This window comes from Zalophus californianus, chromosome 5 (genome assembly GCF_009762305.2).
Source record: "Zalophus californianus isolate mZalCal1 chromosome 5, mZalCal1.pri.v2, whole genome shotgun sequence".
Taxonomy (NCBI): domain Eukaryota; kingdom Metazoa; phylum Chordata; class Mammalia; order Carnivora; family Otariidae; genus Zalophus; species Zalophus californianus.
The window spans coordinates 127,435,167-127,459,332 of NC_045599.1; the positions used below are offsets into that span (position 1 = coordinate 127,435,167).

Sequence of the window (24,166 nt, forward strand, 5' to 3'; positions counted from 1 at the left end):
TCAACTCGACTCCACTGAGGTTTGAACAAGTGGATAGAAGCCAATTTTAAAAGCCTTTAACCACCTTTGGGAACTCAAGTAATTGTTCTCAGTATACCAATGGCATGTTCTCTCTGGGACAAAAATGTTCCATTCCCAGACAAAACAAATACAGGGACACCTAAATTCTGAACAGAAATCCCGGAAAATTCTGTAGAAGAAAAGGAAGCCAAACTGCTTTGCTTCCTGCTTCCCTCACCATGCAGCAGATGTGCCAATCTCAAACCTTTAATCATTGCTTTTCCTCAGCTTCAAATGTCCTCTCTATGTCCCCACTGCCTGTCTAAATGGGCATTCCTGCCCATCTAAATTGTACCCATATTTCTAGGTCCATCTCAAGTACTATTTTGGTGAGGAAGTCTCTGACTGCCCCGCCTCCTCAGCAGAGCCAGGCTTTCTGTCCCTTATATTCCCATAGCACTTCTTTTAGCCCTTGCTATGACATTCAACTCACTGTTCCACGACTTACTTACCTTGCGGACACGGCTGTGTCTCCTTCTAGATGTAAAAGTCAGTAGTGTGTCCAGCTGGTATATGCCATCTCAGCACCCAGTACAGGGCTTGGCATGCAACTGGCATGCAAAAAAAAAAAAAAATGTGGCCATTGCCTAGTTCATTTTTTTGTCTTTGTGGTAGACAGAAGTCATGGTTTTTGCTCCCTCCAGCCATGTTCTCACAAGCCCTCAGGTTCAGATGGGGACCAATTGATTCTTTTCACAGTATTCTTTCATGAAGGCCTTGTCCCTAGCCCCTTCCATTTTTCTAGTGTCCATCACAGCAGAAGCACACACTTCAACAACTTTCCTAAAAACCCCAAGCTACCAACACAGTATTTTATTGTCAGAATTGAAATGGCGAGTTCCTTTGATAAAGAGAATCTCTCAATAAGAGTCTAATATCAACATTATACATGGATACAATGCCAAGCTACTACTCTTTGTTCTTTCTGGGTGTTCACTTGCATGTTTGTTTTGGGGACTTGGAGGGGCTTGCAGTTCAATTTTTTAAAAAGATTTTACTTATTTATTTGAGAGAGAGAGAGAGCACGAGCAGGGAGAGGGGCAAAGGGAGAGAGAGAAGAAGGCTCTCCGCGGAGCAGGGAGCCCAATATGGGACTCAATCCCAGGACCCTGGGATCATGACCTGAGCCAAAGGCAGAGACTTAACTCACTGAGCCACCCAGACGCCCTGCAGTTCAATTTTTATTAGCCCAATTGCTATTTAATATCTGTATCAATAATTTTTCTTCCTAAAGGGCAAAGAAAGACTAATTTGACTACTTTATATATTTATGTTTTAAAGTAAACCCTATACCCAAGATGGGGCTTGAACTTAGGAACCAGAGATCAAAAGTCACATACTCTACCGACTGAGCCAGCCATGGGTGGGTCCCTAATTTGACTGCTTTAAAACAAAAGCATTATTCTGTTTTCTAAAAAAGTTAACTTCTCAAGACTGCTCAGGATTGAGGAAATCAGGAAGCTTTTGTTTTTGTGGCAAAGGTATGAATGCTTAGTAATTGCATTGTGTTGTGTCACAGAAAGCAGGATAAGGGATGCTAGGGCTGTAGATGGTCACACTTACCCTTAAATCTCAGACAATATACGTACATTTCCAACAAAATTACAAAAAGATTTACAGTTTGAGAAGTTACTTAAACAGACATGTTTGTATAATGATTATTTATTGTATTAAAATAACCACACCAGTAGATGCCCACATTGCTGGGTTTTTCTTGTTGTTGCTGTTTTACCCCAAGCTAGATCGCCAAAGAGAACAGTAGCACCTCTGTCAAAACTAGCAGTTGGGTGGATAGACTGATAATTGATCCCCATTCTCTAAGCATCCTCAAGAAAGGATTAAACTGCTGTGGCCAGAACAGAATTGTCATAAGAAACATGTCACTCTTCAGAGATGGTTCCCTAGATTGCCTGGGGGGTTCCAGAAGAATTCATAATACTCATTCACTGTGCAGAGCACTGCTTAGAGTAAATGGAACTTGGTTAAGGTGTGTCCTATGGGAAGTCTTACTCCCTACTTTGTCCTCTCCATATCATGAGAAAGAGAGAACCCCACAGCAGAAATTCTGGGGATCCCCTTAGAACACGCTCTCTGTACTCTCTTCCCTTTAGGACAGATTTTACTTGAGTCTTCCGTTCCCTTTCCCCACCCCACCCCTCCTGTTGAAATTTGGTTCTAGGAATTTGGTTTCCAGGAGCGCCCCCCCCCTTTTCCCCTGCCCTTGCACATTTCTACAGCATCTCTTAGTTTTCTATCTAAGCCTACAAAAACTCTGGCGGAGCCATCCCTCTACTGATTGGTCCCAAGCCGCTATCAAAGGGACATCCGATTCGCGAAGAGTGAGGGCTGGGCGGGGAGGACGCTGCAGAGACGCCCCCACTCCCAGGCCTGTATACTCAGACCTTGTCAAGTTGCTCCAGGGCACAGCTCACCTGCAGCGTGCAGTGTTTCCAGGCACCCCTCCGCTCTCCGGGGAACCCGGACGTCACGGCTGCCAGCGCCTGGCGCACTCACTTCCTACTCGGTCACCAAGTGAGCACGTCAGCTCCCCTTTTCCTTTAGAGGCGGTGGCCCGAAGAGGTCTCTATTCAGTCCCTCTCATCACACTGCATCCGCTCCCTCCCGCAGTGAGGCCACTCCCCAGCGAATCGATAGCGCGTGTTGGAGACAAGTATTTTGCCTCGGGTGACACCTAAGCGCAGAGTCGCGGTCCGGCTCCCGCAGAGCCACTCGCTCTGTCCGGGATGAGAAACGATACAATGCCCCCCTGGGAGGTGCCCCTCTCGCGGTGCCTTTCTCTGGAGGGCGGATCGGGGTGGTCACTACTTTCTTTCGACTCGGAAGAAGTTTCTTATTCGCAAACTAGGTCTCCTGCGCAGCCACGCAGCGAGTCAGATGGCGCTGTGGCGGTCTCGCGTGCCAAGGCTCAAAGGAAAGGTTTTGTAGGCGGCTCCTGCGCGGTTGGATGCACTTTGACGACCCCTTCAAGAGCTCCATAAAAGTGGCTGGAATAAATGCGTTCAGTTGTCTGCGCACCTTTGGCTGAGCCCCACTTCCTCGTGCCCCAATTTCTCTACGTTCTTGATTCCTTTCCCGCTTCTGGGCGCCCCCCACCCCCGCCCAGTGTTGAGAGCTTAAGGGAGGAAGAGGCGTATGTGGGGAGAAGGGGACGCAGGCTGGTGGCTTGGCCCTGTGAGGTTGACCTCGGCCCCTTTGCCAGCGTCCTCTCTCCACCCGGTTTGGAAGCCTTCCCTCTCCGCGGACAGCCTCCCCTCCCCCGCCTTTTCACAGGCTGCTCCTTCACGCCTTTCCCTATCCTGGTCCCTCCTACCTCTCGATCCCGTGGGCCCCCAGCATCTCCTAATCCCTTTCCCCACTCGGGGAAGGCCACTTTGCAGCGACTGTGCCCCATGGGCCCGAGTCAGTAGGCGGAGCTGCTGGGCAGCAGGTCGTAGTGCCCCCCACTGTAGACCACCACGCCGGGCGGGTAGTAGACCAGGTCAGGCTCCGCGGTCCGGTGGAGAGGTGCCAGGGCCTGCAGCCCCTGATCCTCGGGCTCTGGCTTGGTGGTGGCCGTGAAAGGGCGCATGCTGGTGAGGGAAGGCGACGCGATGCGCCACAGTAGATTCTTGAGCGCTTTGCGGAATTCGCGGCGCACCAGGCAGTAGAGGATGGGGTTGAGACAGCTGTTGGAGTGAGCCAGGCACACGCTCACCGGGAACGCGTATACCTGGCACAGGAAATACTCTTGGCTGAAGGGCACCGCGTTGAACTTGATGAGGATGCTCCAGGTGGTGAGCGCCTGGTTGGGCAGCCAACACAGAAAGAAGGATAGGACCACGATGGTCACTGACTTGGTGACTTTGGACCGTCTACGGGCGCTGGCTGCGGCCAGGCCGCCCCCGGCCGCTGAGGCTCCTCCTTCGGTCCCAGCCACGCGGCCGTCGGAGATGAAGCGCACCAGCAGAAGGTAGCACAGGCTGATGATACACAACGGAAGCACGAAGGCTAGCAGCACCTTCTGCAAGTGGTAGAGGCCCAGCCAGAACTGTCTGTCTCCGCCCAGCAACTTGTCGGGGAAGCGCACCAGGCACAGCTCCTCGCCCATCACCTTGAAGGTCGTGGAGAAGATGGAGTTGGGTAACGAGGCCAGCGCGGCGGAGGCCCAGATCAAAACGCACAGTGCTTTGGCTGAGAAGCAGCGGCTGTCCCCCAGGCTTTGGCCGCAGCAGTCGCCCCAGCCATGCCCTCGGGTCCGGTACCTCTTAAGAGCAGAGGACACCGAGAGGTAGCGCGCCACGCTCATGGAGGTGAGGAAGAAGACGCTGGCGTACATGTTCATGGACGTCACTATGGATACGATCTTACACATGGCCTTGCCGAAAGGCCATTTGAAGTCGAGAGCGTTTTCCACCGCCCAGAAGGGCAGGGTGAGTACGAATTGAAAGTCTGTCAGCGCCAGGTTGGTGACAAAGAGGTTGATGGAGGACTTGCGCCATCCGTGCTTACTCTTCATCAGGTAGAGCACCAGCAGGTTGCCGGTCAGCCCCAACGCGCAAACCACCCAGTACACCACGCTGATGAAGATCCGCACCCGCGCCTCGGTGTCCGCACTTCCGGCCCGGCCGGTGCCCGGGGCATGCCCCGGCGCCGCGCCGTCCGGCAACTCTAGCCCCAGCTCCCACCTCAAGTCCTGGAGCTGCAGCGACGCATTGCCGCTGGTGTTGGCCGCCTGTAGAAGGTACGGGATCAGACTGAAGAGTTCTGCGAGCTCGTCTCCTCCAGCCTCCTTATTCATGGTGACTGTCGTGGCGGCAGCGACCACCTGCAAGCGCAGGGGCTTCTAGGTCATATTCCGGGGTGTGTGTGTGGGGGGGGAGTGGAGTCAAGACCAAAGCCAGTCCAACTCTCTGGGGGTTCTGTCCCCGCAAGGGCGCAGGGCGTGCGTGGGAGCTTTCAAAGCCGCAGCTGTAGATAGTTCCTGGAAACTGAGTGCCAAACGCTTTCCCCGCGCGGGGCACACAGCCTTGGACGCTGGAGTTGCGCTTGGCGTCTGTTCTGGAGGGGAGTCCTAGAGCCGAGCAGTGCAGCTTCTGAGGCGAACGGTGGGCGCCCAAGGGTTCCCTGGCCAAGGTCGGAGTCTCCCGGTCCTTGCCGTACGATTCAGACGTTTCCCCACTGCCTTTGTTGGGCACTAGCTTATATCCACCCTGCCGCTCAGGAGCGCTACTGGGGGCTCGTTCCTTCTCTTTCAAATACCTTTGTCGGTTCCCTCCGCTGCTGCTTGGACTAGGTTTCTGTCCTTTGAGAGAAAAAGAGAGACAGCAGAGTTCCGTCTACCTCGCTCTGACCCTCTGGAGGTCTTTCGATGTCTACCCAGCTGCCTCGCGCCTTCACCTCTCCGCTGTTGTCAGCTCCCAGTGAGTCATCAGCTGCGGCCACCGGAGTTATAGTTGTACCCGCAAAGCCTTGGCTGCGGGCTCCCAGGGAGCATGCGTATTCCCCGCGCGGGGGAGAGGGGGCGCTTTCCGAGGTGCTGAACTTCTCCACGCCCGCCTCCGGGAGGAGGAAGCTGTGGGTAGGGGGCAGAGCCCACTAGCTGATTCCCCTTTTCCACTTCCAAGTTTCAGGACATGGTTGTACCCCTTTAGTTTCCTCTGTTGCTGGAGAAAGAGTCGGCTTTGATTTGCGATCCCTTTTTCTTTCTTATTCCCAAACATAACTACAGGTATTAGAAATTTTTTTCTTTCTTCCTTACTCCCACTTTATCTTCGAAATGATCCCATTTGATGAAAGATGGTTCTAAAAATTCACGATCTCTTGCCCATTTTTGTTTTTAAAAGCAATGAGCAACCTCTTCATGCCCAGACTCTAAGTCAGATGATGGGCTTTAACCGGATAGACAAACAAAAGCTCCACTTCTCCTTCTTTAATTATCTAAGCACTTTACTTGGTTTGGTGCCTGTGACTGTCAGGATTTTCAAAGCGTCCTCATATAGCAAAACTCTGGGTTCAAGTGTTGCCCTCTGCCTTTGGTATATTCTGATAACTGAAGCTAAGCAGAGACTATATCATTGGTGAGCTGATTTCACAGACACTAGATATCGCCTGTCCAGCCCTCAGCCCAAAGCTCTTCCACAAATTGTTTACCCACATGCACTCTCTTTACCTTGATTCAGTTGGAATAGAGGATTCCATAAGGCTGTTTTTGGACCGCCAGCCCTTTCCTTTAACTACTATTATAATATTATAATCAGAACTCTTTAACAAGTGTTTTTCAGACCAAAGGAAGTAAATGCTAAGGAATCTTCTAAGTTATTTTGGACACGGGGAACCAGTGTAAACCATTTTAATTCTCAAATTGTAGTTTATTTAAATGCCAGTTCAACTGCTCTAGTGTAAATTGCACCTTTTAGGGTGGACTTAAGAAATTTGAAATATTTTCCTCACTGTCCCCAACGAAACTGAGACAAAAGTATCTTAAGCATGGTTGTTCTCTCTCCTGCGAAGTCCACAACTTTACTTACAGAAATCGAGAGGATGTGACTTTCAAGCAGAGGAGATAGTAAAATACTTAGTTAAAAAAAGAAATGTGGTACCCAAAACATATGAAGGGAAATCAAAACAATCTGGATTCCAAAGCCAGAACCCAGTTCCAAGCAGAGAACACTCTTCACTAGAGACTCTGGTCTTCTCCACTTGCCTGCTAGAGGGCGTCAGGGCTTTAGTAAAGAACGAACCAAAACCAAACCACCTTTGAACTGTTCTAATCTGGAGAAGCTCAGCCCTGCTCTGATTATTGCTCCCAAACCACAGGTTGCCTCTGTGGACACCTCTTATCTCTGTTTTAGTAGTCTCACCTTCAAGCTCACTTTCACTTCGTGTTTTACAGTTCTTTATCCATCAAATTTTTCTCTCTCCTTTCTTAAAAAAAAAAAAGTAAAAAAAAAAAACACAATTTTTCAAGGTGCTGTTGAAAAACAAGGAAGACTAGGGCATACCCTGACAGCCCTTTGCCTTGGTTTTCACGTTCGTATATGGAAAGAATTATAGTTTTCAAATATTCTGAGGATAGGTACTAAGCAGGTGACATCAGAGTCAGGTGGGCAGCTTGCTAAAAATATAAGTTGCAATTCTTCCCCCAGCCCCACACTGGCCCAGAGATTCTGATTCTCAGTGGGTTTGGAAAAGGGCCCAAGACTCTACGTTTTTAAAGCATTCTTCCAGATGATACTAATTTTTTCCCCAAGTTTGGGAACATCTGGACTTTTATTTCTTTTCTAACATTCCATTTAAAAAATATTAAGTCTCCCAAAGTAATTAATGTCCAGTGATGGTTTATCGCACACTAGGATTCGAAGCAAAGGAAGAGAAGGAGGTCTTGGCAAGTTTCCCTAAAATCACATTTGGGTCCAACAATGACATTTTCTTCACTGTGGGACTGGGATGGCCATGTGCTCTTGAGGTACGCCAGGCCTTGAATACTAGCCCACACAACTCAGATTGAGCCCTCAGGAGAGGCTGTTCCCAAGTGCTACTCGCCAAGAATGCTGCCAGATGCTTCTGAGCCTAGAATGTTCTTCATCTCCAAATCTGCTCTCTGAAAATGAACCAGAGATCATGTTCAGGAATTTATAGTATCACTTAACTAAGCCTTTGTTATGGAAGCAAAAATCCCCTTTCAAATATGAAATGAACTTTTCCAATATGAACTAAGGATATTTTGGATCATTTATCTTAAAAGCATGGGCCATGCTTTTCTCAAACATCATCTAAAAATTCAAGGAGAGAAACATATCAGTTGTAGTCAAATATCACTTAGGTATATAAGATCATAATCCAAATAATGTAGTATATAACTAACAGGTAAGTAAGGGCCAGGGTGTGAGTTTGGGGAAGCCTGTTATCACATGGATTGTTTGTTCTAGGTAGACTGCAGCAAGACAGAACTTGAGCTGGATCTAAATGAGGAGACAGGAAATTACAAGAGTCAGGTTAGAGAGGAGATACATAATCTTGATTCTGGGATTCTACAAAGACAGGTGGGTTTTCAGAGAAAAGAATCTATTCTTTCAAGATTCTTTTGGAATATGTGCAGATACCCTTCACTGTGCCTTACCTCTTTTCAGTCTGCAGATATCCCAGATTTTTATTTTACCATAATTATGAATTGAGTTCCTAATAGGCACAAAGCAACGTGTTAGGTGTTTGGATATATAACAACAAAAACAACAATGGCACAATATGAATGATAATAATAGAAACAATGATAACAACTCATACTTCACATTTATTTGGACACTATTATTTTCCTAGGGTTGCTGTAACAAATTACAACAAAACAGGTGGTTTGAAAAGACAGAAATTTATTATCTCAAAATCCTCGAGATTAGAAGTCAGAAATCAAGGTGTTGGCAAAGTGGGTTCCTTGGCGACTCTGAGGGAGAAAACATCCCATGCCTCTCTCCCAACTTCTGGTGGGTTTATGTTGATTTCTTGGTTTGTAAGTGCATCACTGTCATCTCTGTCTTTGTCTTCAGATGGCATTCTTCTTTCTGTGTATATCTTTGTATCTCTGTTTTCTCTCTGTAAGGACACTAGTCATTGAATTAGGGTCCACTTTAATCTGTAGGACCTCATCCTAACTAATTACATCTGCAAAGAATGTACATTTACATTTCCAAACAAGGTCACATTCACAAGTACCAGGGACTAAGTCTTGAACATATATTTCTAGGGGACAAAATTTTACCAACTACAGGTAACAACTGTGTGCCCTGTGCAAAGGGTTTTATCTGAATTTTTTCACCTAGTACTGAAAACCAGTGAGGTTGATACTACTATCACCCCAGATCTGATTTTCAGCCTTTAATGCTCAGAACTCCAGAGCTGCATATCCAACTGCTACTTGGCACTTCTACATGGTTGCTGATTCCCTTCAGATTTCTCAGTCTTAGTCTAAGGCATTACTGTTCATACAACTGTTTGAACCAAAACCCCAAGAGTAGTTCTTTATCTCTCAGTTTTTCTTACACCAATTTAACTCAATCTAGAAGGTCTTGTTAGCATGTTCTCAAGAGCAGAAACAAAAACAAACCCCCCAAATTCCTGAATCTATTTACTTCTTTCTATTTTTCCATTTCTCCCTGTGTTAGTTATCTCTTGCCGAATAATAATTTATGTTAAAACTTTACGGCTTGAAACAACAAATATCATCTCACCATTTGTTTAGGTCAGGAATCCAGGTGCAGCATAAGGTCATTGGCTCAAGGTCTATCATAGGGTTGCAGGCAAGCTATCAGCTGGGGCTGTGGGTTTATTTAATAAATTTAGTGGTAGGGAGGGGGATTCATTCAGAAGGTTGTTGGCAGACCTTGATCTTTCACTCTGTGGGACTCTCCACAGGGCTGCTTCACAATATGGCATCAGGTTTCCAGCAGGGTGAGTGATGTGTGTGTGTGTGTGTGTGAGAGAGAGAGAGAGAGAGAGAGGAATTGGCATGAAAGCTATAGTGTTTTTATGATCTAGTAAAAGTGATACTCCCACCACTTCTTCCCTGTTTTATTCTTTAGAGGCGAATCAATAAGTCCAGGGGCACCTGGGTGGCTCAGCCAGTTAAGCGTCTGCCTTCAGCTCAGGTCATGATCCCAGGGTCCTGGGATCGAGCCCCATGTCAGGCTCCCTGCTGAGTGGGGAGCCTGCTTCTCTCTTTCCACTCCCCCCACTTGTGCTCCCTCTCTCTCTGTCAAATAAGTAAATAAAACCTTAAAAAAAAATAAGTCCAGGCCACACTCAAGGAGAGGGGAATTATATAGGAATATGATTACAAGGAGGCAGACATCATTGGGATCATCTTGAAACCTGACATAGGGCAGGTTGTCACAATATCCAGCAGGAAACAGAAGTTGAAGTCCTACTTAACTGAGTGGTTATCTCAACAGCTCCGCAGTGCTGGGACAATAAAGACTGAAATTCAAGCTTAGTAAAGTGGAGGGGAGTAAGTAAACAGTCTAGGCTTTCAGTCCAAACCCCAAAAGAGGAACATCCTAAAGGTAGGTTCTACACTCTATTCTCAACATCCTGAAAATACACACTTTCTTCAAATACACATAAAACATTCACCAAGATAGGCCACTTGCTGGGCCAAAATCAAGACTCAACACCTTTCCAAGGGTTGAAATCATACAGAACATGTATTTTGAGCACAGTGGAATTAAACTAGATATCAACAAAAGAATAACTATAAGTCCTTGAATGTTTCAAAATTAAGCCACACATTTTAAACAACCCTGATTAAAGAACCAAAATATAAAATGTTATAAAATAAATTATAGAATATTTTAAAGTAAATCATAATAAAACATGGCATCAAATTTTGAGGTGCAATCAAAACAGTGCTTAGAGGGAAATTTATAGCTGTAAGTGCATATTTTTAAAGAGAAAAGAGGTTGGGGCGCCTGGGTGGCTCAGGCGTTAAGCGTCTGCCTTCGGCTCAGGTCATGGTCCCCGGGTCCTGGGATCGAGCCCCACATCAGGCTCCCTGCTCGGCGGAGAACCTGCTTCTCCCTCTACCACTCCCCCTGCTTGTGTTCCCTCTCTTGCTGTCTCTCTCTCTCTCTGTCAAATAAATAAATAAAATCTTAAAAAAAAGAGAGAGAGAAGAGGTTAAACATCAATCATCTAAGCTTCCAACTCAAAATCCTAGAGGAAGACAAACACTTTAATTCCAAAGAAAGAAGCAGCATGGGTATATTAAAGATAAGAGCAGAATATTTGGACAGCCCCTGCTATGTCAGGGATTAACCTTCTAGTTGCTGACTCAGAGAGAGTGGGTGGAGGAGGTGTCAAGAGAAGACCAGAGCAGCCAAGGTGGGATTACTCGGGAGGCTTTCAGCATATCCATAAAGGAGAACATTTATTTCTGAGGACAAAGAGAGAAATGAATAGTCTCATAGTAAAACCAGAGTCTGTTTCCCAATTCCAGGTGGGAGTTAGGAGAGGAAGCCAACTCTTTAATGGAGAGGTGTGTCCATGGGTCTCAAAGCAGGTCATTCCCAGAACATTTGCCACTAAGTCTCCCAGCCACCCACCCTCGGATCAAATATTTGTTTATCATTTTTATCTTTGAGGGAAATGCAGTAATAAATAAAACAGTCCTTGTATCTATAGTTTATAATCAAGGGGGAAATGAATGATAAGGAATCATGAGATTCATTAACTTGAATCTCACTGTGTGAAATTCAGCTTGGCTGCCTGCTTTCTAATTCACCACTTGACAACATCAGTTCTTTCTATGAGTTTTTCGCAGATTTCTCTTTGCCTTATATACTAGTCCATGTATTCAAAAAACATATCCTGTGTGCCCCGTTTTCTCACATTGGGTTTCAAAGACTCCGTCAGTCTATCCATACACATATCAGTCCTCTCACCTTCAAAAGAGGAATCACAACATCTTAATCGGATCACAGCCACCACTTTACTGCAGGAAGCGGTGACTGAATCAATACAGCCCTTTGCTCTTGGAGGCCTCTCAGGACACTGGGGGCAGATTTAATAGGACAGCAAACAATCAACTAATAGTTGAGTCAGTGTTATCTGCAACACTCAGAGGGGCTGTGAAGCAACAGAACAGGCCTTCTTGTTGCCAAGGAGGTCATCCTGGTGGGCACTGTTTGGACAGTGTGGCCAAGGTAGAGAAAGGTGTTCACAGAGGCATCTAGCCCTCGGCTAGCTGTCCCCCGGGGCCTCATGAAAGGGTCTCTGAGAGCACAGAGTCTGGCTTTCTGTGCTCTGAAGACCAAAGGGCTGCAAATACTCATCTTGTGGCTGTAGAGATAACCTACACCTCTGTCTGGCGGAGTGGACAAGCTATGTTGAAACTCTACAAAACTATACAGAGAAGTTCTATCTTTATCCAGGCTTAACTTCAAAGCCCATTTGTCATGATTTTCATGTGTATTTTTTAAAGTCACTTTATCCTGAGGAGAAACATATACTGTCCATTGAAATGAGCTTGTTGGAGAACTTAGCGGCCTTGCTTCCTAAGTTACAAGGAAACATCTTCAACAGGAATTAGGAGTATGTATGTGTCTGCCTGATTTTAGGCTAGGTGTTGCTGACCAAGTTTTTGCTCCATCGGTTTTCCAATGACCAACAGAGAAATTGGTGACAAGGTGAACGAATGGGCCCACAGTGGTAGATCCCCACAATGGAACACTGTGCAGAAATGAAAAGGAGCAGAACACTAGGGCAAAGAACATCCAAATAATGATGCAGAGTAAAAGAAGGCAGACAGAAGTTAGTTTATGCTGTATGAGTCCCCTTACATGAAATTCAAGGAATTGCTAAAGAATGTCCGGTGTGACAACAGGGGGGTGACTACCTGTGGCTGTGGGGTCATGCCAGTAGGGACAGGAGGAGGGGACTGCACAGGAGCAGGAAGAAATTGCTGGTGTGATCCATGCACACCAGCACACACACCACATGTGCACATGCACATACATATGTCAAAATTTACTGTGGCGATGGCTTCACAGGTGTGTATGTATATACTTGCAAACACATAAAATTGTATACTTTAAACATGTGCCGTTTATTGCCTGTCCAATTGTGCCTCAATAACACAGAAAAAGGGGGGTACTCTTATGGTATATCTTTATTGCCACCTGAACTAATCTCATTTACTCATTTCGAAGTTTCTTGGGGGCATAGCTGATCTGCTCTCAATGACCCCAGGAGGCTAACAGAAAGCAGTGATGAATATCAGGGCAGTGACCCTCCGGGACCAGGGCAGGAGCTCTCCTCTGAGGACGGGAGTGCCACCCCAAGCTACCCATGGGCTCTTGTTGACCTCAGTGGGCTAAAAGAGTATTAAAAGTGGGATAAACTAGGATCGTGAACCTTCCTTGGCACTTTCATACCTTCCTGACACTGCTTTCCATGAAAGAATTTATGATTGGTCAGATTCCAAGGATGTTGATTGAGCTACATTTATTAGTGGGTGCAGTTACTATCTCTTAACCAGACGAACTCAATCTTTCTCTTCCATTTTTTTCTTCTGGGCAGCAGAGTATGTAAAGCCTGGACTTTTCTCCTGTCCTTGTTCCAGTGTGAGCTAGTGAATAACTCCTCCTTGAAACGCTTTCCACTTGATTTTGAAGATACCACACTCACCATTCACTCTCTTCTTATTTGGTGGGCCACTCCTCAGTCTCCTGTGCTGATTTCTCTTTATTTCCTGGGACTCTAAATATTGGTGCTCTCCCAGTGCCTTAGCCTGTTTGGGCGGATATAATAAAGATGTCAAAGACTGGGTCACTTATAAACAACAGAAATTCATTCCTTACAATTCTGGGGGCTGAGAAGTCCCAGATCAAGGCCCTGGCAGAGTCAGTGCCTGGTGAGAGCCTGCTTCCTGGTTCACAGACGGCCAACTTCTTGCTGGGTCTTCACACGGTAGAAAGGGTGAGGGAGCTCTCTGGGCTCTCTTTTATAAGGGCACTAATCCCATTTGTGAGGCCTCCACTCTTATGACCTAATCACCTCCCAAAGACCCCACCTGCCTATGCCATCACATCGGGGTTTAGGATTTTAACATATGAATTTTGTTTATGTGTAGCGGTGGTGGTGGGGGGGAACAGATATTTAGTCTATAGCACCCAGAGCACAAGCCTCATGTCTTTTTTCTTCTCCGCTACATGCATACATACAATAGGTATTCACATTCCATTTCAAAGCTACTAATATCATCCAAATACCTATGATGACTTCCCAACCTGAACCTCTCTCTCAACTCCAGACTTGTATATCCAATGGTCTACTTGACATTTCCTTTCAGATATCTAAGACATCTTAACATGTCTCAAACTGAACTTCTGACTTTCCCCACTCCCACCATTTTATTCTACCTTCCGTCTTCCCCAACTCAATTATGGGCAACTCTAAACCTTGAAATCCACCTTGAGTTCTTTTTTCTCACACATCCAATTGATTAGAAAGTCTTGTTATTTTTTTACCTTCAAAATAAATCTGATCAATTTTCACCATGTCTTCTGCTACCACCTGATGTAATCCATCATTATCTTGTACCTGAGTTAATTCAGTGGCCTCCTAACTGCTCTTTGTGCTCCTCCTTTTCCCTCTACAGCAGCCCAAGAAAACTTATAAATCCTAGGTCAATTCTTGTCACTCCTGTACTCAACCCCCCCCCACCGCCAATGGCTTCTTAAAGTGCTCAGGGTAAAATCCAAAATCTTCCTTGTGGTCTCTAAGTGCCTTCATGACCTTCCCTTCTCCTGTCTATCAGCACTCTGCCCTTGTTCACACCCTATAGCCACAACAAACACTTTGCTTCCTCTTGAGCTCTCTAAGCACATTCCTACTTATTCCCATTTGAGGGTCTTTCCTATTACTGTCTCCTTGGCCTGGAATGTTCTTCTCCTAGATACCTATTTCATCCAGATTCTTAATGCCTTCCTTTAAAATCATCTTAAGGGAGGCCATTCTTGACCCTCTTATATAAAACAGGAACCCATCCATCTTGATCACTTCCAGTCCTCCTCAGCCTGTTCATTGTTCTCCACTGTTCTTACCACTGTCTTACGTATTATATATTTACTTCTTTATTCTCTTTCCCCCTGGCTCAAGCCATGGCACAGGCAAACATGAGGAAAGAGTCTCTGATTATTTCATTTGTTGTTATATTCCCAGTGCCTGGACACAGAAGGCAGTCAATAAATATTTGTTGAATGAAGACGTGAAGTATTCTCTTTTTGCTAAGGCAGGAGTGCTCAAGGTTTCCCTAATACATTCCATTCCTAATTTCCTCCTCTCCTTGGGAACAATGGGCACACTATTCTTTAATTCAGACTTAATCTTTAAGGCAGAATGACAGAGAGGGACTGGTGCCCACATGGCTCAGGACTAACACAGGACCAATCTGATAATGATCGCATCTGTAGGTGCCAGCATGGCTGCTCAGAGACCACCACGCATGGGCACTCAGTTGGCTACTAACTTCCCATTATTAGGCTTCTCTAATTTCCAATTCTATAGTATCTCCACCAAGTGTTAAATTATTTTAAAGAATAAGAACATACTGTTACATTTTGTGTTTTTTATTTAGAAACAATCTCAAACTCACATAAAAGTTGGAAGTCAAGTTAAAGACAACATTTTGTGTTCTGAATCATTTGAGAGTAAATTGTCAACGAGATGCCACTTCACCTCCAAATACTTTCATGTGTATCTCTAACAAACAAGGACAGTCCTCTACACAGCCAAAACCCTCAGAATCAGGACATTAAGTGATACAATACTAACATCCCATTCTCTGTCTCCTAATTGTTTCAACAATGTCTTTTGTCACAGAAGGATCTTCAGAATCATGTGTTGCTGTTCGTCGCCATATCTCTTTGGTCTCCTTCAATGTGGAACAGTTTTTCAGTTTTCCTTTGACTTTCTTGGCATTTTGAAGATTAAAAAAAAAAAAACAAACACCACAGTTATTTTGTAGAATCTCTCTCGATTTCAGTTGTCTGATGTTTTCTCATGATTAGATTCAGGTTATGTATCCTGGGCAGATATTTTACAGAGTGATAGTGTTCTTACTGCAGCCTGCCAGGTAGCACACGGTTTTGATTGTCCACACTACTGATTTTGTTTTCTTTGTTTACTTGATTAAGGGGATATTTGCTATGCTTGTCTACTCTGAAGTACTCTTTTTGCTTTTATATTTAATAAACATTTGGGAGGAGATGCTTTAAAATGATATAAATTTCCCATTCCTCATCAATCTCTCTATTCGTTTATCTATTTGTATCATGGATTCATGGGTTCTTATCTTATTATAAGACTAATAATTTATTACTATTATATATTTTTGCTTAAATTTTCCTAGACTTGGCCAGTGGGGGCTCTTTCATGTTAACCCCTCTCTCCTTTTGACAAAGCTCTCATCTTTCTTTGAGGTTTTTGTTTTGTTTTTTTGTTTGTTTGTTTTAGCAATAAAATGTTTCAGTTTTATCTTCTATCTCCCAAGCCCTAGTTCTGAAGTCAGTCATTTCTCTAAGGAGTCCTGGTTCCTTTTAGAGGCGAATGGTATTTAGAATCCAAGATCTGGGTGTCAGATGTGCTCATTGCTGCTGGGGAGTCATTGCTCCAACACCCTCAAGTGAACAGGCCTAGGCAATATATGTATGTACACACCCATAGACGTAATACTTATGCCTATTTATATCTTTACTTCTATATGCACCTATACAGTCACCAACAACTTTGGATTCATACCAGTTACCTTAGTTATAATCCAACATAGAGTTTATTCTACTTCTCTCTTTTTTTTTATATTGGTAATTCTCTTCACTGGTAGTGAGGAACTTGACTCCCACTATCCTTGCTATGTTTACTTATCTGATCAGTATGTATGTAACCAAGCTCCAATTCCCGCCATCAGTTGCCACCATCACCCCACCCCTCTTTACCCTGTCAGTATTTCAACACCCTGCTGGGACAGTTCTTCTCAGATGGATGCCCTCCTCACTCTGCTCAGTCTCTGACACCATGCGTTGGGCAGCGGTCCTACATGGATGACAATTAAAATTGCTGAGGTTCTGACACCTTTCAATAGGCTCCTTCCTGTCCCCCCCTCGAATGACTTGGGCTCTCTCTGGCAGGCCTCCCATGTGAATCTCCCCCCATCAACCCGGTAAAATCTTGTTATATTTCATTTTGATTAGGCTTAAGATGCATTAAGAAACAAACTGAAGTTAGTTTCAATTTACTGCAAAAATATGCGCTACACATTTTTTTCTGAAATGGGCTGTTTTCTTCCAGCCAATAGTATGTTTCATTAATCAGGGATCCATAGCCTTTTCAGCCATGGCTTTCAAAGGGGCATTACCATGACATTGTTTATTAAATTGATTAAATTGATTAATTACAACATCAGAAGGCTGTTCCAAAATGGAATCCACTTGATCCAAGGCCAGGTAACTTTACAAAATCTGCAAGGCATAGATTCCAGGATCTTCAGATTGAGGCAGGTAGGCAAACTCTCTGCGAGCTGAGTGTACAGGGTGGGCAGTGCTGATGATTGATCCACTTACACATTGAACACACTTGGGTGGAAGAATAAAAGTGAACTTACACTTCTGAGGGTTACAAATACTTACTTCCATCTTCTTTTAAGACTGCAGAGAGGTTTAAAAGAAAATAGTACAGAACTACCCTACGATCTGGCAATTGTACCACTAGGTATTTACTCAAAGAATACAAAAATATTAATTCAAAGGGATACAGGCATGCAATGTTTATAGCAGCATTATTTATAATAACCAAATTTTGGAAACAGACCAAGCGTCCGACGACTGATGAATGGATAAAGAAGATGCGGTACACATATACAATGGAATATTACTCAGCCATCAAAAAGAATAAAATCTTGACATTTGCAACGACATGGATGGAGCTACAGAATATTATGCTAAGGAAAATAAGTCAGAGAAAGACAAATACTATATGATTTCACTCATATGTGTAATTTAAGAAACAGAACAAATAAGCAAAGGGGAAAGAAGAGAGAGAAAGAGAGGTAAACCAAGAAACAGACTCTTTCTTAACTGTAGAGAACAAACTGATGGTTACCAGAGGGGAAGCGGGCAGGGGCATGGGTGAGGGGAGATGGGGATTAAGGAGGGCACTTGCTGTGATGAGCAGCAGGTGTTGTATGGAGTGTTGAATCACTGTATTGTACACCTGAAACTAATGTAACACTGTATGTTAACTAACTGGAATTAAAATAAAAACGTAAAAAAAAAAAATAGTACACGTGACAACAACATTTAAATGTATGATTTTTGAAGAAAGGGTGGTTTTGGTTTGTTTTTGTTTGCAGTCAGTTTATTTTGCCTTTCCAGTGTTAATGACAGTTCTGAGAAATGCATTGGACTACCGGTCCTGGAATTTCAGCTATCCCTTGTGCTTCTATAGGCTTAGTTGGAAAGTATGAGCTTTTTGAAAGCCTTCTTTGCTCATGAAAACAGAGGGAGCTCTTGGTGAAGCATCTTTTATCTTTTGTTACAATTTGTATTTTTGCACAGAAAATACTTCACCATAGTAAACTAAACCACCACCTGAGATGCTACAGTGATGTCTGTATATCAGTGTTCTTAGCGCTTCCACTCTCTGTGAATGAGGGCATGACACAGGGGCCTTAAGTAAGACAGACATGTATTTGATTCTGTTTAGTGGCTTGGCTAAATCTTTTCCTTCTTCTGAACCTCACTACTTCATGCCGGTTTCCCACTTCATAGTGATGCGGTCCTAGGCGAGTTTTATAATCTTTCAGTGTTTCCCCCCCTATCAACCAAGGATAATAATAGTACCTACGTAATAGGTTTTTGTGAAGATTAAATAAGGTAATGCAGTACGGTGGTCAGCACAGAGCCCCGTACGTAATCAGTGTATAATAAACTTTCCTCTTAGCTATTATTCAATTCTTGTATTTTACATGTTTTTATAGTCTTTCTTCAGTGGTAGTATATTTTCATCAGCCACCTCAGGGGTATTTTGGAGACTCTGCAGTGATTCACAGCTCTGCTCTCTACAGTGGACATATCAGGAAAGGTAGTTGGCTTTTTTTTTTTTTTAATCACTGCCAACCTTTGTCACCAAGAACATTTGTTACCTTTTCCCAACGAGCGGAGCAAAAGCTGAGTAAGATGAACTCTTCCCTCTACCCCGAGGAAATACCAAGCTTTGGAGGTATTTTGTAAATTTTGGAAAAAGTAGGAAGAACTTGGTGTTAGAATAGTGGCAGGATGCGTATTTGTGCTGAGTCATGTTGAAAACTTGCTGAACTTGGAGACATGAATTGATAGTTGCACCAGTAGGTGCAATTAGGTGTTTTTTCAACAGCACTTGGAAACATAAAGCGAGAAAATCAGCAGTTAGGATAAAACAAGGTTAGAGTTTGATGAGGAAGAGTTGAAGGCACTGGTGAGAGATTATTTAAGGAGATGAATTATAGGATATGGCTGGCAGAAAAGGAGATAAAGCCAGAGAGATGCTTATAGATTATGAGACAACCAAAGATGGAGAGATCAGGAGACAGACAGTCCTTACTAGGCTGAAGACCCATGGTACTGGGTACAAAGGTTTGAAAGGGCTGACAGAATACAATATTTTGGTGGGATTTTATAGTTTCAATGTTTCAGGCTTGGATGACTCTGGATGACAGATATTTCTGGTCATGGTCTTGAGAGTAGGAGGGGGAGAGAAAGTAAGGGGAAAGCCATTAGAGTTGAAGAGGTTATGAAACTGTGAGTCCAGAATATTCCATGGATCCTCCCTGACATTCCCTGACATTACTGGGACTCAAAAGTCCCCAGAGTTTTCTTGCCTGAGAGACACAGCTCTTCTCCAGGGCACAGAAGGCAGGAGTGATCCCACCCTCAGATGAGAGCCCGCTTGCTATTAAAAGGATAAAATGAAGAGGAAGAAGAGGAGGAAGTGGAGGAGGGAGACTGAGGGGAAGGAGAAGAGGAAGAAAGGAAAAGAACCAAAAGGAGTTCTGGCTCTAAGTGGTTCTTCAGTGCCCTTGCAATTGCATTTCTGCCTGATCACTTCACCAGACATGCCTGTCATATCTGAGTTTCTTTTGCACTTAAGTTATGCTCTTCCTACTTAATATTTATGTCACAGGAGAAGAGGCTCAGAGCACTTCCAAGACTGGCCCATGATGACATAACATGTTGTTACACTATGAGGGGGATAAAGGTTGCAGGTGGAATTAAGGTTGCTAATGGGCTGGCCTTAAGATCACGACATTGTTCTGGATGATGTGAGTGGGCCCAATGTCATCACAAGGGTCCTTATAAATGGAAAAGGAAGGGAAAAGAGATAGTGTCACAATGATGCCATATAGGAGACTCACCGGCCATCGCTGACTTTGAAACCAGGGGCAGAGGGCAAGGGACTGAGGAGTGTGGGTAGCCTCTTAGAAGATTAAAACGACAGGAAAACAACTCTTCCCCACAGCTTCCAGAAAGGAATGCACCTGTGCTAATACCTGGATTTTAGTCCAGGGAGACCCAACTCAGACTTCTGAACTCCAGAACTGTATGATACTAAATCTGTGCTGTTTTAAGTCACCAACGTTATGGGAATGCTTAATGCCGATAAGAGAAAACTAATTCATACCCCCTTGAAATACCGTGGAGCATATGCATCCAGTCTGAAGGATTCATACCCACCCCAAGCCCGTGAGGACCACCTTGCCCTTGGGTCACTGCATTGCTGGGGCTGCCCAGGCCTGCACAGGGTTGAAGGAGTAGCCTTCCTGCACCTCTCATTGGACACATGGCTGGCTGGAAGCCATGGAGGACCAGTATGGGGCCAAATTCCTCCTGAATGGAGTGAGGAAGCCTGTTTCAGCCCAGAGGCGTGAAATCTTGGCTGGATTACCCAGTAAATTCTCAGGATGCTTGGCGAGCCCCCTGGTTTGCAGCATTCTCTCAGTAATGTAAAGCTCCAGCCCAGTGGATGCCCCCTTCATGGGCAGCTGGGCTGGTCAACTGGAGAAATACCTTCACCCAGGTCTTGGGCTTATTTACTTCCTCCACTGTCTTGGTTTCCTTGTGGGTGAGTGGAGGTGGGCTAGGAAAGGTGGGGTAATAAAAGTAGAAAGGCACCAGCGGGACCTGCAGACCCAGCGGAGCTCATAATCATTTGGTTGCATCACCTCTTCGTGCCCATGGACTGGTTCAGGGTTGAACCAGAAGATTAGCTCAGGCCATTTCCCTCTGTGTGACTTGGCCAAGACAGAAACTGCCCATTTCTATTTTAAATGGAAGTCCTAGTATGCTTTGGAGGGGAATCCCAGAGAAGCCTGGCCGATGGCGGGGTCTCCGTAGAGCATTGTTAGGAAAAGTTCGGAACTGGGCGGAGAAAGGCAGCCAAGGGGGCAGCACTGAGCCGGGAGGGTTGGAGGAGTGGGGTCCCTGGTGCCCCACCTCTGCGCTCAGCACTTTCGGCCTGTATTTCGGCCAGAGAGGGCTGGCCTGGGGGCCTCTCTTTTCGCAGTCCCGCCCAGGGTGGCTCTCCCGGGTCTCCCCTATTTGGCCGGCTCTGCAGGGCTCTGGGCGGGGCCGGAGGAGCGTGGGGGTGGGAGGCCGGAGGAAGATGCGCGGAGTTGGCTGCGAGGCCCCGCGCGGAAGGCAGAGGGGTGGGGATCTTGGGTGGGCTGCCCCCTCCCGCTCGGACCCGTCCCACACCCCGCGGAAAGCAGATTGCCAGTTGAATCATTCCCCTTTCAGGAGGGAAGGGGGATAAAGGTAACTAGCCCTTTTCCCCTTAAAAAAGCAAAGGGAAGTCGTGGGCAGCTTTCCAGCCGCTCCGTCCCACTCCTGGACCATGCACCTCTGCATCTTTCTGCTCGGCCACAGGCGGGGACTTGATTTCTTGAGCTGAGAGCTAAACCTTGGTGACTTTTCTTCTCCCCAACAACCGAATCATGCCATGTGCCCAGAGGAGCTGGCTTGCAAACCTCTCCGTTGTAGCTCACCTCCTTAACTTTGGGGCCCTTTGCTATGGGAGACAAGCTCAGCCAGGCCCGGTGCACTTCCCGGACAGGAGGCAAGGTTAGTGGCTTTTCTTTATTTCCTTTGAAAACCGTGGTGGTGAGACGCATGGAAAGTTGGTTGCTCTCCCTTCCCCTCCCCCACTGGCTGAACTCTGCAAAACCGTTTGGCTGAGTTGTAAGGAAATCTGGGCTGGGAGCTCAGTAACATGGGGTATCTCAGAATTCAGTGTTGAATGTGATGGTTTCTTAATTCTTACTGAAAGGCCAGTATCCCGTCTCTTACACACTAATGCTGCAGCAGGGGAAAGACCCAAGAGGTAACTGGTAATGCCGCCCCCCTTTGTCTCTTCTTTGAATGCTGCACTGTTTCAATCCTCTGTTTTTCAAATTCTGAACATGGAAAATGATTTTTTTTTTTTTTTTTTTTTTTAAGTTCCAACTAGCCACCGGCAGTGTTTCCAGTTAGTTTCAGCTCTGGACAGGGGAGGGGAAATGTGATTCCGGCCCCCTGCTGAATGAGTTTGGCTGTGTTTTGGTTTCCTGGAAAGATTTAGGGCTGTCTTTTAAAAATAACAGTTTTTTTGGGGGGAAATTTACCACTGTAGAGGCTCACCTTTCCCTGTCCTGCCTTCCTGGGGAAGGCTGACTGCATGTCCTTGTGAATGTCATGAAACATACAATGCTGTGGAAAACACTGGCGGGCCTGTTAGGACAACTTGTCCTTTAAACCTAACACCTTGGGCAGAGCAGCGAGGCTGCTTCTGCTTTTTTATTGGACTTGGAAGGGTCAGAGACACTTTTGTGTTCGGTGGGGAGTTCCTTGTGCCTCTAGGAGAAGACAGAGCAGCAAGAGTGGCCTGTGTGGCTGCAGAAAGTTCCATGCACCAAGACTGCTGCGGCACTCCGCATGTGTCAGCCCAGCAACCACTGTCCACAGCCTTCTGGGGTGCGGGGACCATTGTTACTGTCCCTGTTTTAAAGCTGAGGAAGCTTGATGGGTTTATGGGCCCAGCTCATGGTGGAGTGAGGTTTTGAACCCAGGTAGCCTGGCTCCAGAGCCTGGCCTCTTAGCAATAATAGGGTAGGGGCAACACACACACACACACACACACACACACACACACACACACACACACAGAGCACTGTTTTAGCAAACATTATGTTCAGTGTTTGTTGACTATGCTCAAGCCTTGAGAAGCTTCTCTAGCACTTGGACCCCCTTTAATCCGCAAGACCACTTGGGTGGCAGAGATCAGGAGCCTGCCTTTGTTGAGGATTTCCACACAGGGTTCTGCCTACATTGCAAAGTTCAAATACTGCTGAGAGCTCATCTGCTGTGACTTTAGGAGCAATCCGAAGCAAGTCCCTTTTGCTTTCCTTGGAAGCTGGAGCCTGAACACCAGGGTTAGATGTCAATCACCCAGCACTTGTTTGTGTAAACCTTCCAGATACAATCTCCCACCCCCAAGTTTAAAATAGCAGCGTTTGTTTTTCTTTGAAAAACAGCCCCTTTGTGAAAAGTCTCCCTTCTAGCAGCACAATCAGAGCCTGTGAGCGCTTCCCAGGGCGTTTGGAGATGATTTGGTTCAAAGACACACATTGTCCTGCATTGGTTTTCAGCTCTCCTTGCTCCACATCTTCTTCGTAAGCAAATTCAATTTAGTGTGGAGCAGACGCCCCCTGGGCGTTGCTCTCTCCTCTCTGGAAGGGGAGAGATGGTTGTTTTGCTTGGTCGCAACTGGGGTTATGTGCTGAAAGTATTTGATACTGACAAGTAGCTGTAGAGTGCTCGGAGTTTATCAGCGATGCACAGATATTTAGGTTTTAAAAATAATTTCCATTTCTAAAAGTCTTCTCCAGAATATTTGTTCTTAACTCACCAATGGGTTTACAAGTAACCCACATTTGGTGCAACAGAGAAATTCCTGAGCAGGCTTCATTTAGAACCGAGTGGAGAGAGGGAGAACAATTGAGAGAGAGAGAGAGAGAGAGAGAGAGAGAGAGAGAGAGAGAGTTGGAGAGAAGGGATGAGAAAATTCTAAGGCTTCTTGGAACTAGGATGACCTGGGTTTTGCCCCAAATGACCAGCCTGTCATTTCACAAAGAACCAACGTACCTAGATTTCCACTTCTACTCTGACAACATTTTTTTTTGTTTTTTTTCTTTAAAGATTTTATTTATTTATATGACAGAGACCGAGAACACACAAGCAGGGGGATTGGCAGGCAGAGGGAGAGGGAGACGCGGGCTCCCCGCAGAGCAGGGGGCGCCCAATGAGGGACTCGTTCCCAGGACCCCGGGATCATGACCTGAGCAGAAGGCAGTCGCCCAACCAACTGAGCCACCCAGGCGCCCTCTGACATCTTTGAATTGCACCCAAATTCTGAGCATTTAAACTTGAAAGTGACTTCAGATATCATCTCTGCTATCCTTATTTTTCCGGAGGAGGAAGGGGGGCCTCGGAGGTGAGTCTGTTAGTCAGCGTGTGTTCAGTGGGCACCTGTGAAGTGCTCCTTCACCCGAGGG

At 45.6% G+C, this 24,166-nt stretch overlaps 2 protein-coding genes across 6 annotated transcripts in view; one reads left to right on the plus strand and one right to left on the minus strand.

Moving 5' to 3' along the window:
• Positions 1–1,735: 1,735 nt before the first annotated feature.
• RXFP3 (relaxin family peptide receptor 3) lies at positions 1,736–5,472 on the minus strand. Its single transcript, XM_027604526.1, has one exon. The coding sequence runs from the start codon at positions 4,856–4,858 to the stop codon at positions 3,482–3,484; it is 1,377 nt and encodes a 458-aa protein (XP_027460327.1). The 5' UTR covers positions 4,859–5,472; the 3' UTR covers positions 1,736–3,481.
• Positions 5,473–21,110: 15,638 nt separating this feature from the next.
• The window catches only part of ADAMTS12 (ADAM metallopeptidase with thrombospondin type 1 motif 12), a 298,365-nt gene continuing 295,309 nt past the window's right edge, over positions 21,111–24,166 (plus strand). For 3 of the 5 annotated variants that reach the window (XM_027605491.2, XM_027605493.2, XM_027605492.2), the window contains exon 1: positions 21,112–21,698. In XM_027605491.2, the coding sequence (XP_027461292.2) occupies positions 21,572–21,698 (127 nt within the window). In that variant the 5' untranslated portion in view covers positions 21,112–21,571. Of the gene's footprint in view, positions 21,699–23,968; positions 24,106–24,166 lie in introns of those variants that run through there. The other 2 variants (XM_027605495.2, XM_027605494.2) reach the window with 2 other exon arrangements.

Excerpts from the sequence above, each read along its gene's own strand:
- RXFP3 (XM_027604526.1), bottom strand. The coding sequence starts at position 4,858 with ATGAATAAGGAGGCTGGAGGAGACGAGCTCGCAGAACTCTTCAGTCTG.